Raw genomic sequence first — 17,216 nt, 5'->3', positions numbered from 1 at the left:
GGAGCTCTAAGCTGGGCTGGCTGGCACTTCCTCCCTAATGGATTGGGTTCCTCCTCACCTCCAGGACCTGGTCCACGATTTCCTGCATGACCTCACACTGGGCCTCCGTATCACTGCAGTACAGAAATAAGAGGAAATCCCAGAGACATAAATGATAGCAGAGGGCAGGACACACAGAGAACAGTGTGCAAAAAACAGACTCACATGCACAGTAACAAAACAAAAGGATCTGTGTAAAATCCTGGCTTGGGTGGGAGGGGCTTGAGGGCAGAATTTGCTGCTCTCTGGGCAGAGGCCCAAAGAAAAGGGAAATCCCCATCAATCCTGCCTTGATTCACAGAGGTTCCTCTCTCCAGAACCTAAGAAGTGGGAACCGAGGTGTTAGGGGATGAGGTTGTGCCACTCCCAGCCCATATTCCTCAAAGTAAACTGAAGAAGCCAGCTCTCATGAAGCTTCAACTACCTCTCTGTGCACCCCCATTAGGTTTCCCCCCAACCTCTATCATACTGCCACACCCACTAAGCACCAGGTACACAGCCCAGGGATGGACATCCCAAGGTTGAGAGAATGTCTGTACCCACCTCCCTTTCTGTAGCTGGAGTACTTTATCCCTTAGGGACTCATCCAACTGGTCAAGGTAAGGGGTGATATCAACTGGCTCCTCCACAACTGTCTCCTTGATAGGGTGGAAGCGAAACTCTCTCTTCTTTCCTGAAAGGAGTGATTTAGGAAAGAAGTCAGATTGCCTGGACGCCAACAACAGAAACGCTTCCCTGAACCATTTGTCCCTTCCTCACATGCCCTCAGTGTGCATCTGCTCACTCAGTCCTGTGGTGACTTCTTTAAGCATCTCCCTGAATGCACATATGTCCTAGCCCTTACAAGAAAAGGCTAGAACCACTTCTTTCTCCCCTTCTGCCTTCAGAGTTAAGTGCAGGGCTTTGTACCCTGGAGTCTCATCCAAAAACCCTGTTAAAAAAACTTTAATACACAGGGGCAAAGATGATAGAGAGACTGCTCCTGTGAATAGGTCTTATCAGTATTGACACAACCCTGAACCTTTGCTGCTAAGTCTCACCTTTGCTGTTGAGTTCCTCCTCGTCATCACTGAAGGCTGCTTCTGCATTGTCATAGCAACTTTCATCCTTATCTGACATATGGTTGTCCATCTCCATGGAAACTGGTTCCTCAATTTTGACTTAGGAGTAAAGAAAGAAAAGGCATCTGTGTCCTCTAACATATCTTGTGCTTCTGGGAAGGGGAGACTGGAGGGCAAGTGGGAGAATAAGCAGCTTACAACCTAATGGGACAGAACTTAGAAAGACAAACCTCTTGTCCTCACAACTCTCCACGACTTGCAGAGGCATGCTGCCAGGAATAAGCGCAACACAGGGCATGACTCCTCTATGCTCAGCCCAGGATAAGTGAGTAGAGTAAGACTGGGGACAGTCCTAAGTGATCTTTAATTTAAAACCAAGTTGGGGGCTGGCTGGTGAGCTCAGTTGGTTAGAGCACGGTGTTATTAACACCAAGGTCAAGGGGTAGGATCCCCTTACTGGACAGCCACAAAAACAAACAAATCAAGTTTGGAACTACTGCTTGGCTTAAGCCCTTATCCCAAAACAAAAAAAGTGTGTGTGTGCACACACAGAACGGGAGATGGCAGTCTGAAATTGGGAGCAAGATTTGAGACCCAACAAGACAACTTCTCATCAGGGGCCAGAGCCTAGGGCTGGGAAGAGAGAAGAGAGGTGCAGTTAGTGAGATAAACACACATTCCATGAAAGCCTTCTACCTACTGAGAAGAGGTTAATAAGAGAAAATAAACAGTTAAGAGAGCAAGAAAGATGAGCAAAAGTCAGATAAAATTAGATGAAGAGAGAGAAGACCAAGGGAGACAACACAAAAATGAAAAAACCAGGGAAGGAAAAACTGAGATAGACAGTGTCATAGAGCTGGAGAACTGCGCAGGGACAACATCCTAAACAGGGATCAAGTCTGAGAGCCCTGGATGTCCTCATCCTCTTTTGACACAGGTGAAGGAATAGGAGGGCTCCTACCTTCCACAGGTGGGGAGGGTGAGCTGCAGAACTCAGGAAACTTCTCTCTCAGCATTGCCCGCAGCTCTTTATCCAATTTAGGGTTGTCAAATAGGGGAGCCAAGTGTCTAATGGGGAACATGAATGAAAGTCAACATCAGAGGGCTGGCCCATGGCTCATTTGGGAGAGTGTGGTGCTGATAACACCAAGGCCACGGGTTCAGATCCCTATATAGGATGGCCAGTTAGCTCACTTGGGAGAGCGTGGTGCTGACAACACCAAGTCAATGGTTAAGATCCCCTTACCGGTCATCTTTCAAAAAAAAAAAAAAAAAAAAAATCAACATCAGAGCTCCTCATTTCTAACTCGACATGGAGTTAGAGATAGGTCTATGCCCATGGTCCCGGGACATGGAGAAGGGGACCAGACCAGCCTCCCACAACCAGGCACACCATGCCAGCACCTTGGGCCCCACCCAGGGACCCAGGACATGGAGAAGAGGACTGGACCTCTCTCTCACAACCAGGCACACTGAGCCAGCGCCTTGGGGCCCACCCAGGGGCCCCGGGTATGGAGTTGGGGACTGGACCTCTCTCCCACAACCAGGCACAACATGCCAGCAACTTGGAGTCCACCCAGCGAACTGGGGCAAGGAGGAGGGGAATGGTCCTCTCTCCCACAACCAGGCGCACCGCGCCAGTGCTTCAGGGCCTGCCCGGAGACCTGAGGCATGGGGACTGGACCTCTCTCCCACAACCAGGAACACTGAGCCAGCGCTTCAGGGCCCACCCAGGGACCTGAGCCATGGAAAAGGGGACTGGACCTCTCTCCCACAACCAGGCACACCACACCAGCACCTTGGGCCATGCCCAGGGACCCAAGGCATGGAGAAGGGGACCAGACCACCCTCCCACAACCAGGCCCACTGAGCCTGTGCTTTGGGGCCCACCCAGGGACCCAGGGTATGGAGTCGGGGACCGGACCACCCTCCCACAGCCAGGCACAACATGCCAGCACCTTGGAGCCCACCCGGTGACCTGGGGCATGGATAAGGGGATTGGACCTCTCTCCCACAACCAGGCACAACATGCCAGCACCTTGGGGCCTGCCAGGGGACCCAAGGCAAGGAGAAGGGGACCAAACACACCCCACAACCAGGCATACCACCAGTGCCAAGGAGCATGCCAAAAACAGCACCCCCACGTGGGTGGCCCACCACAGTCACCACAATAACCATGGCTGCTGCAAAAGCAGCTAGACAGCACAGCCACCACGTAGATGGTCTACCAACCACTGGAGTGCATTCACATAAGAAGAGTCACCAGCAGAGAAAAAGAAAAGAAGAGGATGTCTCTTTCCACAAAACCCATTTCAGAGTGACAGAAGCATCTGCTTTATGATAATATTGGGGGACCTGATCACATCTCTCAGCATTGGACAGATCATCTAGGTAACAAGTTAACAGAGTAACCATTATTCTTTCAGAAGGAGAGAAGAAATCTAGGCAATTACAGGGGGGAGGGGGAGGGAATGGGGAAAGGGGAGAGGTTGGACAAGGGGCATAAAGAATAATTATGACTTGTAACAACATATATGCTAGTAATACTTATTTAATCAACATATCTCAATGTTCAACCCCCAAAATATGTATAATTGATTTTGATTCAATAAATAAATTATCAAAAAAAAAAAAAGAGATAGGTCTATGCCCAATCAATATGACTGGGCCATACGCAGATCCTTGGAAGGGGTCAACAGGGATAGGAAGGCATTTGGAGTCCTTCATAATACGACGGCAAGAGAGAAATTCCTCTAAGAGTCAAGAAGACATATGCCAGCAGTCTGAGGTTGAGTCAGTACTTTCTACACCTGTCAAGGTAAAGGTTCAGCAGTGGTGTGGCAATATCTGGATGTGTCTGATCTATATAGGTAGCTGGACCTAGTGAAAAATGGGAAAACTGCCCCCAATCCCCAATTAAACTCCTTACGCCAAGACGCGTTTCTCCACAATGTGGTTGAGAGAGGAAAAGACACCCTGCCGCACGTGGCCCTCCAATGGTGGATAGAAATTGGGAATGATCTGGAAGGGAAGAAGGGGAAGAGAGAATGAGCACAGACTCTCCATCCAGAGTGTTCTGCTGAACTAGATCTAAAAAGATGCTTTAGTTTTGATCAAGGGACACTGGGGAGTATGGCTGTAGAGAGGGCTGGAGTGTTGTTCCTGACCATTCCAGGCCATTAAAATAGGAAATTAACTGGACCTGGCTATTCCTCAAGGAGACTAGGTTCTACCTTGAGTCATCATCCCTGTGACTGGGAAACCCCACGGATACATGAGAAAATCCAACTGGAGACAGTGGGAAATGAAAGGAAAGCATTCATTGACTTGGGGAATAAGATCCACGACCACTTAGGGGAGATACACTTAACTATGCTCATCCAGGAATGGGGAGAAAAGAGGGCTATGGCACTTACACGGCACATGAAGTCCAGGAGCGTGGCAGTGATGGCTGGGTGGGGCTTCATGGAGTGATGCATGACCAGGATGGCTGGTTCTGGAGAATGTGGAATTAAAGGGTCCCCCCCACATCAGACAGACTCTGTTTCTATCTCCACAAAATGGGATGTCAAATAACATGAATGGCACTGGGGAGTGCTGTATCTATTCCCCTCCATTTCCCTTGAGCAGACCCAAGAGCAGACAGCCCCCCAAGCTCTTAGCCCTCATCTCCCTTCTTGTCCCAAGCATTCAGCTTGGAGAAGAGAGATGTAGGAGTGGAAAAGCAGAATGTGGTACAGCTTTTTCCTCTGCCTAGGCCTACCCCACCCGAAGCCCAAGCATAAGCTGTGCAGAAAAGGGGGTGGAGTGATTGCTCAGCCTCATTAAAGCAACTTTCCTTCTACATCAAGGGAGAACTGATGAGGAACAATGGAACTGCTCCCAGATAAGCTGCCTCCACTGCACACTGCCCTGAGATTTATGATTGCTATCACTAGGGCAAGACAGTGGGAGCTTGGGGGATGGGAAGGGGCACTGCCTGGTCTTAGTCACATACCTATGTTCATAATGCTATCCTTGTCTGGACTAAAGAACAGCCAGTCGTAAAACAAAGCCAGCTTGGCATTAGAGGCAGCAACATTTGACTGGAAAAGAAAAAGGGAGAAAAAAAGAGAGCTAGTTTCATTAAGCAGCTCCTTCCCCTTCAGAAGCCCAAGGCAGATTCCAGGGCCCAATTAACTGTCCCATCTATGAAATTCAGTTCCTAGTGAAACAGGGTGGAATGCCCACAGGGATGAGGGGCACCCAAGTCTATGTGGTATATAAGTACCCCATAGTTTTACGAGCAAAGGGATGGGGATTGGCCTGGGTTCTTCATACATCCAGTAGTACACATTCAAGCCCATAAGAAAGAATATCTGGATTTAGGAGTTCACTCATTACCCCTGAGCTGAGGCAACACTCGAACTAGCCCTCGGCTGCTGTTGCTGGGCTTTCCAGGCACATTCCTGAAGAAGAGACCCCCCTAGGAATAGCCTGTTGTCATATCTGAATCAGCACATTCCAAGCACCTAGTCAGATGGGGGAGGGGAACACTATTGGGAGAGGTTAGGAGGCAGCTGGATGCCAGAGAATGGATAGTTTCCCACCCTAGGCACAGGGAGGAAAATGCTAGAAAGGAAATGGCTCCACTGTGAATTCACTACATTTGGAGAGGGAATTATCCAAAGCTGATGCCAAAAGGCATGGAAGTGAAGGTTTGAAGAATGCAAGCCCTGAATCTAAGAAAGGAACAATTCAGAGAAATAACCACACATGGTTTCTGGAAGCTAAAAGGAAAAAGGAAGGGATGCCTCAGAAATCCAGGCTTTGGGGATTGGCAGTAAAGGGGTATGTAAACCTGTTCAACCCCAAACTCAGATGGAAATAAGGAGTGTAAGTAAATTTCTAGAGATACAAAGGAAAGAGGGGTAAAAGGCTGAGACATTCAGGAGGACCAGAGTGAAGGAAGGAAGGGCTTAGGGGTCAGATGGCCCTGGAGAGTCAGGAAGAGGCTTAGAAATACAGGAAACACAATGGAAGAGGCACCATTCACTACCCAATATCTTTTACCCCATGGCCCAGCTCTCACCGTGCATGTTGTCAGGAGCCAACCAATGATGGCCCATCGGGGCAAGATATCTGAACTGAGGACTTCATTAGAAGGGTGGACTACCCCACAGATGTAGCGAATGAGGTCGCAGCGCAGAGACTGACTGTCTGGGGTTGACAGGTACTGGCGCTGGAACCAATCTTGGTATCGCTTTTGTTGACCAAACCGTACCTGAGGGAAGGGGAAGTTGGAAAAAGAAACATGGAAGGGAGGGTGGGATCCGTGGGCAGAGGAAAATGAGCACCATTCAACTCTAGGCTTGACTTAGACTTCCATTTCTTCCCACAATTTATTCATTAGCTCATACTGTCTCTAAAGTCTCCTTTCCATTATCCAAAGCACAGACTCTCCCAATGTTCTTGCTGCAAGTCCTTCCCATAAACAGACCCTAAATGGTTACAAATAGCAACACTAAATAGGGAGAAGGGCCTGGTTTTCCTCTTCTTCTATTCCCCTGTCAAAAGAAATCAACCAAAATAAAGCAGAAAGGCAAAACAAAGAAACAAAAAAAATCTACACTAACATTGTCCAACAGAACTTTCTGCAATAATGGTGACTACAGAGCACTTGAAATGTAGCTACTGCTACTGAGATATAAATTTAAAATTTTACTTAATTTTAACTAATGTAAATTTAAATTGCAACACATGACTAGGGGCTACCACATGAGATAGCAAAGATCTAGACAGCTTTTGTGGATGACATGGGAAACCAAAAGCTGGCTAGGGCAGTGGTACCCTAATGCCAGACTAGCTGCAGAGGAATTGCCTGGGAAGTCTGCTAAAAACAGATTCCTCAATCAGATTCTCTGGGAGAGTGGGATCCAGGAAGCTACGTCTTTAAAATGCTCCTCAAGCAATTCTGCCGTAATTCAGCTGTGTCTGGACACCAAAAGGCTCTTTTCCTGAGAGCTCACGGTTCCTCTGGAAGAACCCTGGATTTTTCAGAATGAACACTATTACTCTATTCTTTTTTTTTTTTTTTTTTTGCACATTTCATAACTTGTAAATAATATTATTTGCACACAATTACTTGGTTTAATGATGCTTTAGATAGACTGAAAGCTTCACAAGAACTAGAGTTGTATTTCTCTTATTCAACACTCTACCCCCAATTCTTAACACCATGCCCAATGCACAGGCATAGAATGAACAAAGAAGAAAGTGACCAGCAGCCAGGTTAGATCAGGGGGACCGACTTAGCCACCACTCCACCGGTCAGTACTCAATGGTAACAGATCTGCAGATCAAAGCAAGAAGCCCAACTAGCACCTGCCACTCTTCTTCTTGCTACAATAGGTTAGCTTACCCGGGATGTCATGAAGAGGAGCTTAGTTTCCATGTCTGGGGTTAGACGACATGCTAGGAATTTTCGGGATGTTCTTGACTGAAGAAGCTGTAGGATACCTGAACCAAGTGTGGAAGGGAAGAAAAAGGAAGAAGCCTGAGGATCAAAAGGAACTGAAGGCAGGTGGGGAATCTGGGTGAGGTACTAATGGCCAGTGGTCTTGCTCATGGGGAAATTCCAAGACAAGACCAAGAGAGGTCAAGCATAGGTACAAGTGGGAATTCTAACCACCCTCTCTGTGTTCTGCTCCAACCAACCACCATCCCCAGGACCCAGCTATATTAATTCCCCTTTTCTGCTTACCTTCCAGAGCCTCTACCCATATTATTCCAGTAGGCAAAGAGTGGGAAAATTAAGGGGAATATATGGGAAACCCTAGTCTCTCTTCCTGCTCCTGATAGTTCCATCACTGTGTCCTGGGATCATTGTAGTGTTATGGCATAAGCACAAGCTCTGGAGTTGGAAAGACCTGGATCCAAATCCTACCTCTGTCACTTACTAGCTGTGTTGCCTTGAGCAAATTACTCAAACCCTTTGAACCTCAGCTTCTCTATTTATAAATGTGGAAAGTAAAACACCCATCTTATAAGGCTGTCCTGAGGATTGAATGAGTTAACATATGTGTGCCTAACACAGATAAGACACTGAAAGCAACTCGGGACATGTTCGATATAAGAGTAGTACAATATAAGGTAACCCCAGCATGTTCCTCTCCTTTCATGACTTCCCAGGTCCTGTACAACTGCTTTCAGTCTAAGTTTGACTATGTGTGTGTTTGTGTATGTGTGTACACACGTGTGCTGCAGGTGGGGTGGGGAGCAAAGCTCTACAGTTATTTTTTAGACCACAGTGGAATAGAACTCTGGGAAAGGGAATGGGATATGAAAAGAATCTTCTCAGGGGAGGCACACAGAGACTCTTTCCCTCCTCCAAAGAGGTTTTTGGCCAAGCTCGATCCTTATAATTAGAAGCAAGACTTCTCCCAGGGAGACTCCTTCTCTTACAAATTCCAGCCCCTCTGCTGACTCAGTCTCACGAGTTGACCTCTGACTTCCCTGCCAGACTCAGTGAAGCTGGAAACTGGTCATCGGCTTGCCTCCTGAGCCAAGGAGCTGCTAGGAGGGGAGGAGGAGATCACAGTTGTCTGTCTCACTTTTTTCTTAGGAGTAACGACAGCCATGTAAGGTGCTGTCTAGGAACCATATCAATTGTTCTGTACCTCTGCCATTCACATATCCAGCCGTATCTGGCAAAGTCTTCCCCATCCCAAGCTTCCTATATCTGACGGCTAACAACTCTCCTGCCCACCAACCTCTGCCCTCTTGATTCAATCAGGACATATACACTGACCTCCCATCTCCCAAGGACAGGATTCCCAGGCCTTGCTTACCTGTGAATTGAGGACTCAAGGCCTGAGGATTATGGATAATATCTTTCCAAAGCAGTTCAAATTCTGGTATCCTAGCAACATTCTGAAGTAGTCTTACAAGGTCCCGGCCAATCATCAAACACTCCATGAACTTGATGGGGAGGAGGAAGGAGGGGACAGGAATGAGAATAAAAACATGATTGTTTACCTGCTAGAGGGAGGACAAAGGGACAACATGTTCTAGGGAGGGAAGGAAAGAGGGTCGAAGGGACTAAATGATTCCTTCTGGAGCCACGGGATTGGCTCCTAGCTGTTATGGTGAAGAGAGCTGGAAGCTGGGTCTGATATCAAGGATGAGAGGTTACTGGGAAGCGCTGAAGCCCTGCTGGCTTTCACGTTAATCTAGTCTCCTCACCACCCAGAACTGTTTCAATTCAGTTCAAGGGAAACTAAGATTACAAAAGGACAGATTGGTAAATTAAGCCCCAGAAAACCTACCCTGAAACGATCTGTCCAACAGAACATTCTGTGGTAAAGGAAAGGACATATATATCTGTGTAGCCCAAACAATACCCATTAGCAACATGTGACTAATACAACTAAAGAACTGAATTTTAAAGTCTTATCTAATATTAATGAATTTTAATTTAAATCACCACATGTGGCCAGTGGCTACCATATTTGCATAGTTCTAGGATATCTCTTTTGGGAGATCTGATAGTAGACAATTCATAATCCCACTTGCCCATGGCAATTACCCATGTGGGTAGGTAACAGTGAGCACACAAGGACAGCTTGTGTCTGTGGTGTCCACAGTGTCCATGAGGCTGATCAGGAGAATCCTCAGGGTGCCAGCATAACAGGTAGCACTTCTAGGCACTAGGGCTATTCCACACTGATTCCTCCTCCTTTTTACCCTCATCTAAGAATGATGAAAATCACTGGATCTTGAACCGCCTCCATCTCTAACAAGGCATCTCTGGCCCAGATGTACAAAACCTATAGAGGAATCCCATCCTGAGTCTCACTTCCCCATACTGTTTTTGTCCTACTCCCTCACCCGTTCCCGAAGCAGTGAGATGCAGAAGTCCACTTCCTTCTGCCGCAGGGCCTGGAGCTGGGCGGTCCCATGGTGGTCAACAATGAGGCGGAGGTATGTGTAAACAGCCATGGCAATGAGGATGCTGCTCTTTAGTACCCATTCCCTGCAGAGAGGAAAGACATTGGCACCTTTACCCTGTCTAGACCTACTACCCTCCCAATTCACTCCCCTGGACCTGGCTCCAGTGCCCCAGACATTTTGATGCTTAGACACTGGAAGTAGGTTCTTTGGATTTATGGCTGCTCGCTCATACTGTTATCATCCATCTTGGACTATCACCGGCTAAGGTAAGGACAACTTCCTAATTTTCTCTACCAGGTGCCCAAAAGATAAGTGCTGAATGAAAGCAATCTCTTCTTACCACATAACTACTTGGCTCCCAATAAAATAATTTTGTCTGCTGACTCATTCAAACATTTACTGACTGCTATCATGTGGCAAGCCATGTGTGAGGTACTAGGGACAGAGATAAGCCACAGCTTCTACCCAGCTCAGACAATGGGGAAAAAGCTGTCTAAGTGTCCCTAAGTCAGCAGTCAATATGGTGTAAGTCAGTATGGTAGAAGGACCTCTGGGGATTCCCAAGATCTTCTCAGAACTCTGTAGTTCTTAGAACACACTGTGCTAACCCTTCTATCATGCTTGTCACTGGCAGCTTACCATGCCCACAAACCTTTCCCTGGCTGTCTAGCCACTGACCCTACTCCCAGACAATGAGTCACCTGCTCTAAATCACAACCTGAAAAAAAGAACCTGATTTTAGATGGCAAAGCCTATTTTTGCAGGAGTTGTAGAATTTCCCTAGGGAAAAAGGAGGTAACAAAAGAATTATTTCTTCCTCGCTGCTTTAAAAGGGATAGGGAGAAAAACACGTTGGGGAGATTCCTAAAACCCTAATGTTGTCTCTAAGTGCCAAAATTAGGGAGTTGCCTCCCCCAAACAAAGAGTTTGTAATGGCTTTGGAAACCCTGCTGGAAGGCAGGGAACTAGAAGAAAACAGAGTCTAATTAATCCAACCAGGCAACATCCTTATTCCGGAAAAGTGCTCAAGCCACTTAATTAAAAGACTCTGGCCTTTTCCTTTCACAGAATGAAAGCACTTGCCAAGGATACTGGGAGGGGAAAACTCCCCACTGGCTACCTTTTAACTCCAGGGCCTTAGAAACACTTGGAAGGGAGTGAGAAAGAGGGTGTGGAGGAGGTCACAGTTTTAACTCCTAGGAACTCACTTACACCAAAAGATGTGAGTTTTTTGGAGGGTAGGAGAAAAGGTAGGGCAGTTATCTGGCTGTTATTTAACACTTATACAGGAAATTTAGCTTTAAGAAATGGAGACAGGTATCATAACAGCAAGGTCAAGGGTTTGGATCCCCATACCACTCAGCCATCAGAAAAAAAAAAAAGAAAGAAAGAAATGGGGACAGGAGGTATCTGGCTCCAGAAATAAAATAAGAAAAATCACTTTTTAGGAAGATTTCTAGAAGAGGTGACAAATATATCTGAATCCTGGAATGGTGTAATGAAGAGAAAGAGAGAGATGAAAAGTGAGACCCTCTGACCCAGAATTAGAGAAGCACAGAGACCTGGTAAGAAACTGCTAGGATCTCCTGAGCTACTGCATCCAGGCCCAGATGTAGCTGTACATCTACGTCCCGAACACTAGGTGGCACTGCAGAGCGGGCCTGGCATGGCTCAGGCTTGGGCAGAGCCCAGAACACAAGCCATCTTTCACAAATATGAACAATGGGAGGTTCATTCTTCTCAACTGTAGATAATATGGATACTATCAGTCCTCTCAATCATTTGACTCCTATGGTATCCTCACCCAGAAAGAGACTCTGAAATCAAGAAATAGGAAGACTGAGTGCACAGGACCAGGAGGAAGTCCCCAGACAAGTTCAAATATGAAACAGCCCTCATAAACTTTCTGGTCCTTTACTTTGATGGAGAAGGGAAAGAATCAGCCAGAAAGCCCAATATGCCCCTCCCATGAGTTCTCTACCACTAGAACTTCCAAGCCCTATATGCAAACTCCAGCAGGATTCATTGATCTCTATTACCTCCTCACCCCCATCCATCCCCTATGTCACATCAAAAAGAGAGCATGAGTTTGATCGAGAGATTTGGAAGGGAGAAAAGGGGTACCTGCCAGGCCCTGGATGGTTGGCTGGCCCCACTCTGCTGAGCTCATTCCACACACCCCCACCTCCCCCCCAAAGATAAACATTCCAAGGAGGTCTGGATCAAAAATAAACCCTTATCAGATGAAACCAGTTTTTCCTGGGCTCTGAGATATTTTAGCAAAGAGCTCCTTTCCCACTCCTTCATCTCTTGCGCCATATCACGGCATTCATTTCTTCACTTGCCACCAATACATTTGTCTCTCCCTCCCCCTCTCTAACTTAAGGTGTTCTTGGCCCACACAATCCTTTCATCCCCATTTCTCCCACTCACACCCTGCTGGCTGTATCTGGATCTTGCCCCACCCTTCATGGTGGACTCTACCTCTGTTCCGTCAGAATATCCAGAACATTTTCTGCCAACCAGATATTTTTGGCCGTAACATCTCCACCTGTTTCAAAGGGAGAAAAACAGAAAATCCGAATAGCTCTGATTAGCGACTCAGCTAACCCAACGCATCTCTTCACCCATCCTGCTGGTGCATCCTAACTATTACTCCATCATTGCTGTCCTGAGTGCTAGAATAAACTGCTTTCTGTTCTGTCAGGCTTTAAAGTTTCCTCTCTTGCCTCCAGACAGAAGGAAAAGAAAGGTTCTGGATTTTTCCAGAAACCAGAGCTGCTACTTTTCAATAGACTAGGAGTTGGAGTGGGAACACTTTGGCCCTTCAAAAGGAATGTCTGAGGAAACATGAGAAGCCCACAGTTGGAAAGAAAAGATATCTCAGAAAGGGCCTGAGAGGTGCAGGTGGCGGGCAACAGTTGCAGTCCAGCATCTGGATGTTCCAAGTCCTGTGCTCAGGCTCACAACAGGCCAAGGGTTTCTTGTTTCTAGGTACCAGTCTTCAGTGCTTGCTATGGAACTTCCTGGGGCAAAATTAACATGCAGCAACACCAGACCAAAGTCTTGGGATGAGAAGTGGGGGCTGTGAGTGCCAAACAGGGAAGAAAGTGCCAGGAGAAAGGATAAAAATAGCCAGCACAACAGTGCTATGCCTTGCCCCAGGTCCCAATGAAAAAATTCAATGTCCACGTAGTCACACGTTACATAGATTAAGGTTCATACAAATCAAACTTGGAGCATCAGTACTATAAAAAATCCTAGGGCCGAGCCCGTGGCGCACTTGGTAGAGTGCTGCGCTGGCAGCGCGGCGACGCTCCCGCCGCGGGTTCGGATCCTATATAGGACTGACCGGTGCACTCACTGGCTGAGTGCCGGTCATGAAAAAACGACAAAAAAAAAAAAAAAAAAAAAAAAAATCCTAAAGAGGCGGCAAAGCATCAATGGGCAAATGGTGAGGTAGAGTGGCAGGGTCATTTTTACGCAGTCAGCTGATACGGGGATCTGAACCCATGACGTTGGTGTTATAAGGCTGCACTCTAACCAACTCAACTAACCAGCCAGATCTTTTTTTTGCGTGTTTTTGTTTGTTTTTATTTTTTGGCAGCTGGATGGTATGGGGGATCTGAACCTGTGACCTTGGTTTTATCAGCACCACGCTCTCCCAAGTGAGCTAACCGGCCAGCCCAGCAGGGTCATTTTTAAATAAACACATGCAATCTTGGGAGCAGAAGAGGTAGCATGGGCAGGCCTCTTGGATATTCAGTGGCCCAGACAAATGTGATCAATGCCAAGATGATAATTAAACCTAAATGTCAGGGTCTGTTCTGTGACATAGTCTGTCCCTCAAACTGGCCCCAACTAGATGTCATAATTATTAGGGAACAAGTGTTCAGAACACGGGAGTGGAGCCAAAAAAGATGTCTGGATTTCTGAAAGCATAATAACACAGAAACAAATTATTTGCCCTCATTTCTCTCTTCATTCTTTCCTGATCCAATATACCATAAAACCCCAGAGTGAAGACTGGCTAAAATAGGCCAAATATTCTGTCAGGTCCTGGGTTTGGCAGGAAAGAAAATGAACATTTGGTGCTTCAAAAGGTTCCTTGTGATTTTTCAAGCAATTTCTTTCTGTAACATATTTGGCCAGAAGATATCTATATCAGATGGAAAGAGTCTAAGCAACCAAGGAATCAAGTCCCTTAGGCACTTAATCATTTTCCATTGTCTGGATTTAGTCTCTGGGCTCCTCTCCTTTCTTTTTTGTGCTCCTGCCATCAAACTCACCAGCAATCTGCTTCATAAATGTCATGCAAACACCATCAGCTCCCAGAACCCCACTCTTCACTAGTTCTCGTACCAACCACACCAACTAAAGGAGAGAAGAAAAACAGATGAAGAGCAGGGCCCATGAGTTTGAGAAAGGAGATGATTCAATCACATTACAATTTAGGTGCACAATAGCAGGGGTGTGTTATCCCCAATTCCTCCTTCCCCTCCCCTTAAAAGAGAGGATCCATTCTCTGTTATGCCTTTGAGCTGGATCCTCTCTTTTCTTTCTGGTCTTACCTGAGTACGGCAGGTATCCTGCAACTTCAGGTACTTCTCCATAAGAATCTGGTTGATTTTATTCAGGACAATATTCATGCCGTCACGACTCACCAGAGCCAAGTCCCGGTAACACTGTGAGAAGTGAGGTTTGTGAGAAGCCAGCAAGCTGAGGATAAGGCTCCTGATCCCACCCACAGGGGACCCCCAGCCCCTCAGTCTCCTAAACTTACACAGCACCAATGGGATACTGAGTGGCAATGAAACACTTTACATTCTGGATACTTTCTTTCCATAGGGCACCTCTATCTCAAACCTATCCCTTACTCTGTCATACAGGATGCAGAAAAGGGACTAAGCTATCCCCTAATCAGCCAGGAGAGCCTGTCAAGCAAGGCTCCTAGTCCTATGCCTGTCCCCATACCTCCCTTCTTAGGAAGTGTTACAGTGTTTGATGCCACAAGCTGAGTAAAACCAGGTGGAAGCCATCTGCTTATCATCTGCCAGTAAAAGGTCACTGCAGAATGGGTTCAGTTGAACAAGCCAAAAAGAATCCCAAAGAGGTTTTTAGACCTGTATTGACCCAGCCAGATGTAGCAAAGGGAGTATTAAGGAAAGAGGATACAGGGACCAGAGCCCTGGACAAAATGGACAGAACCAAAAATGAACTTTCTTAAGTAAATGTCTTTCTTTTCTTTGAGATGCCCTTTGCTTCTGCCAAGAAGTGAAAAATGAAGGGTCCTTCAGGATACCCAACCCTGGGGGAGGTGAGGGAGGGCATGCCAAATTCTCCTGTGAGAATCATTGCTTCCCTTCTCCTTAGAGCTTTTTTTTCACTCTGTCTCTCTAGTAAGATCAGACTCCTGGAGGAATACCTTAGGGAACCTCATTAGTAACCTCTTTAGCCTGCTGAGTTCTATCCTGTTAGAGTCTCATCCAAAGGGTAAAAATTAGGTAGGTAGCTTTCCACAACCTCTGAAGACCAGCAGCAAGGATAGCATCAATAATAATAATACCTAACATCCACTGGCACTATGTGCAAACTTTATATTATATATATTACTGCATTTGAAGAACATAAAAACCCTTTGAAACAGGAACTATTTTTTTGCAGATGAAGAAACAGGATAGAGAATTTAAAGAAATTCATCCCAGGTCACGTAAGAGATTAGAGGAAGAACCAGGATTCAAATCCAGGCAGTCCAATTCTAGATTCCATGTTTAACCACCTCTTATGCCAACATTAGAAATAACTAAAAGGAGAAGAGGCTGCTGGGGATGCAGATAAGAGTTTGGGATGGCGTTAAGGCTATTACATTTCTTAACTCTTTCATCCTAAGCATGCAAAAGAGATGTACCCCTCAAGATCAGCTGCTCTCTGGCCTTAGCGTCACTAGGGACTTCAAAGAGATTAGCTATCGTCTCTTCTTCCTGCCTCCGTTGTCCTTAAGACAAACTAATTGATCTGATGAAAGACCAACAGAGATCCCCCATGTGCCACAAACTTTTATTACCCAAAGGAGAATCTATCCTCTGACTCCACCTGGGCAGTGGCTGTAAAATCCAAATGACAGACAGCCCAGTGAACTACTGCCAATATGCTGGTCAGCAAATGTTGGTAGTAAAGCCCTGAGGCCTCCCCCAGAGGTAAGTCACAGAATGGGTAGAGAGGATGAGGGAGGTAGAGGCAGAAAGAAATCTGTGTCAGGCCAAAGATAAGAGACACTACTAACCAGACAGAAACCTTGTCTGTTCATATGAAAACAGAAATCCCAGAAATACATCACAGACCCAGGATAGCGAAGGAGGGCAAGTCTCTCAGGAAATATAGGGTCCAATGAAGACAGCAGATATTGTCTGCCTAGTTCTGTGCTCCACCTGGGAACTTTATCAACCATAAGTGCTAGAAACACATCACAGATGGGTACCAACAGTATAATATCCCGGATGCTGGCCATTGTCTTACCAACCTCTGTGCCAGTTTGCTGACTGGCTTGGAAGAGAAGCAGATGAGGAAAAAAATTCAGTGGGGAACAGAGAAGAGATGCAGAGTCTCAAAAGAAAAGAAAGGTGACAGGATGGTGCCAAGGCAGCACATCTATCCTGACCATGTTGAGAGTAGTGATGTTCCAGCCTAGGTCCTCACAGCCCCCAACCTTCTTTCTGGAGCTGCCTGATAGAAAAAACACCTAGACCAAGAACTGCCTGGGCCTGGTTCCTTGAGCCTTTGATGAAGAGAGATCTTGGCATTGGTATTAGACCCTTTTCTATTACCTTTATCTATTGACCGCTACAGTCTGCACAGAAGCTTAGGCTTCCAGCTTAGCCTCCCTCCTCACCATAGTTCTCCAGCCAGGCCTGCTCCCAACTGTTTATTTCAGACACCAAATAGGAAATAAACTCAAAGAACATAAACATTCATAAGAACTGCTGACCTGACCTGCTTTCTCCTTAACTAAGTTTCCTTGTTCACCTGTTTAATCCACCCTAATTCCACCCACTAAGATGTCTCAGAGAGCTGGCCCTAACTCCTTGAACCTGTCTGCCAGTACTGACAGAGACTCCTCAGCTCCTGCTTTCCCAGAGCAGATTTCTAATGTGTTCAAGACTCAGTTTCCACCACCACTTTCTCTAC

The 17,216-nt window shown here is 46.4% G+C and overlaps 1 protein-coding gene across 4 annotated transcripts in view; it reads right to left on the bottom strand.

Moving 5' to 3' along the window:
- INTS3 (integrator complex subunit 3) overlaps positions 1-17,216 on the bottom strand; it is a 41,251-nt gene that overhangs the window by 10,815 nt on the left and 13,220 nt on the right. For all 4 annotated transcript variants that reach the window (XM_063104992.1, XM_063104991.1, XM_063104993.1 and 1 more), the window contains 14 exons: positions 14,603-14,716; positions 14,321-14,405; positions 12,516-12,582; positions 9,969-10,113; positions 8,930-9,059; positions 7,501-7,598; positions 6,172-6,363; positions 5,098-5,185; positions 4,517-4,596; positions 4,030-4,121; positions 2,062-2,168; positions 1,080-1,199; positions 583-712; positions 59-113 (listed from right to left, as the gene is read on the bottom strand). In XM_063104992.1, the coding sequence (XP_062961062.1) occupies positions 59-113; positions 583-712; positions 1,080-1,199; positions 2,062-2,168; positions 4,030-4,121; positions 4,517-4,596; positions 5,098-5,185; positions 6,172-6,363; positions 7,501-7,598; positions 8,930-9,059; positions 9,969-10,113; positions 12,516-12,582; positions 14,321-14,405; positions 14,603-14,716 (1,503 nt within the window). The remainder of the gene's footprint in view (positions 1-58; positions 114-582; positions 713-1,079; positions 1,200-2,061; positions 2,169-4,029; positions 4,122-4,516; positions 4,597-5,097; positions 5,186-6,171; positions 6,364-7,500; positions 7,599-8,929; positions 9,060-9,968; positions 10,114-12,515; positions 12,583-14,320; positions 14,406-14,602; positions 14,717-17,216) is intronic.

This window comes from Cynocephalus volans, chromosome 8, assembly GCF_027409185.1.
Source record: "Cynocephalus volans isolate mCynVol1 chromosome 8, mCynVol1.pri, whole genome shotgun sequence".
Lineage (NCBI taxonomy): Eukaryota > Metazoa > Chordata > Mammalia > Dermoptera > Cynocephalidae > Cynocephalus > Cynocephalus volans.
Note: the sequence above shows the minus strand (reverse complement) of the source record. Positions and strands in the feature narration are given on the sequence as shown.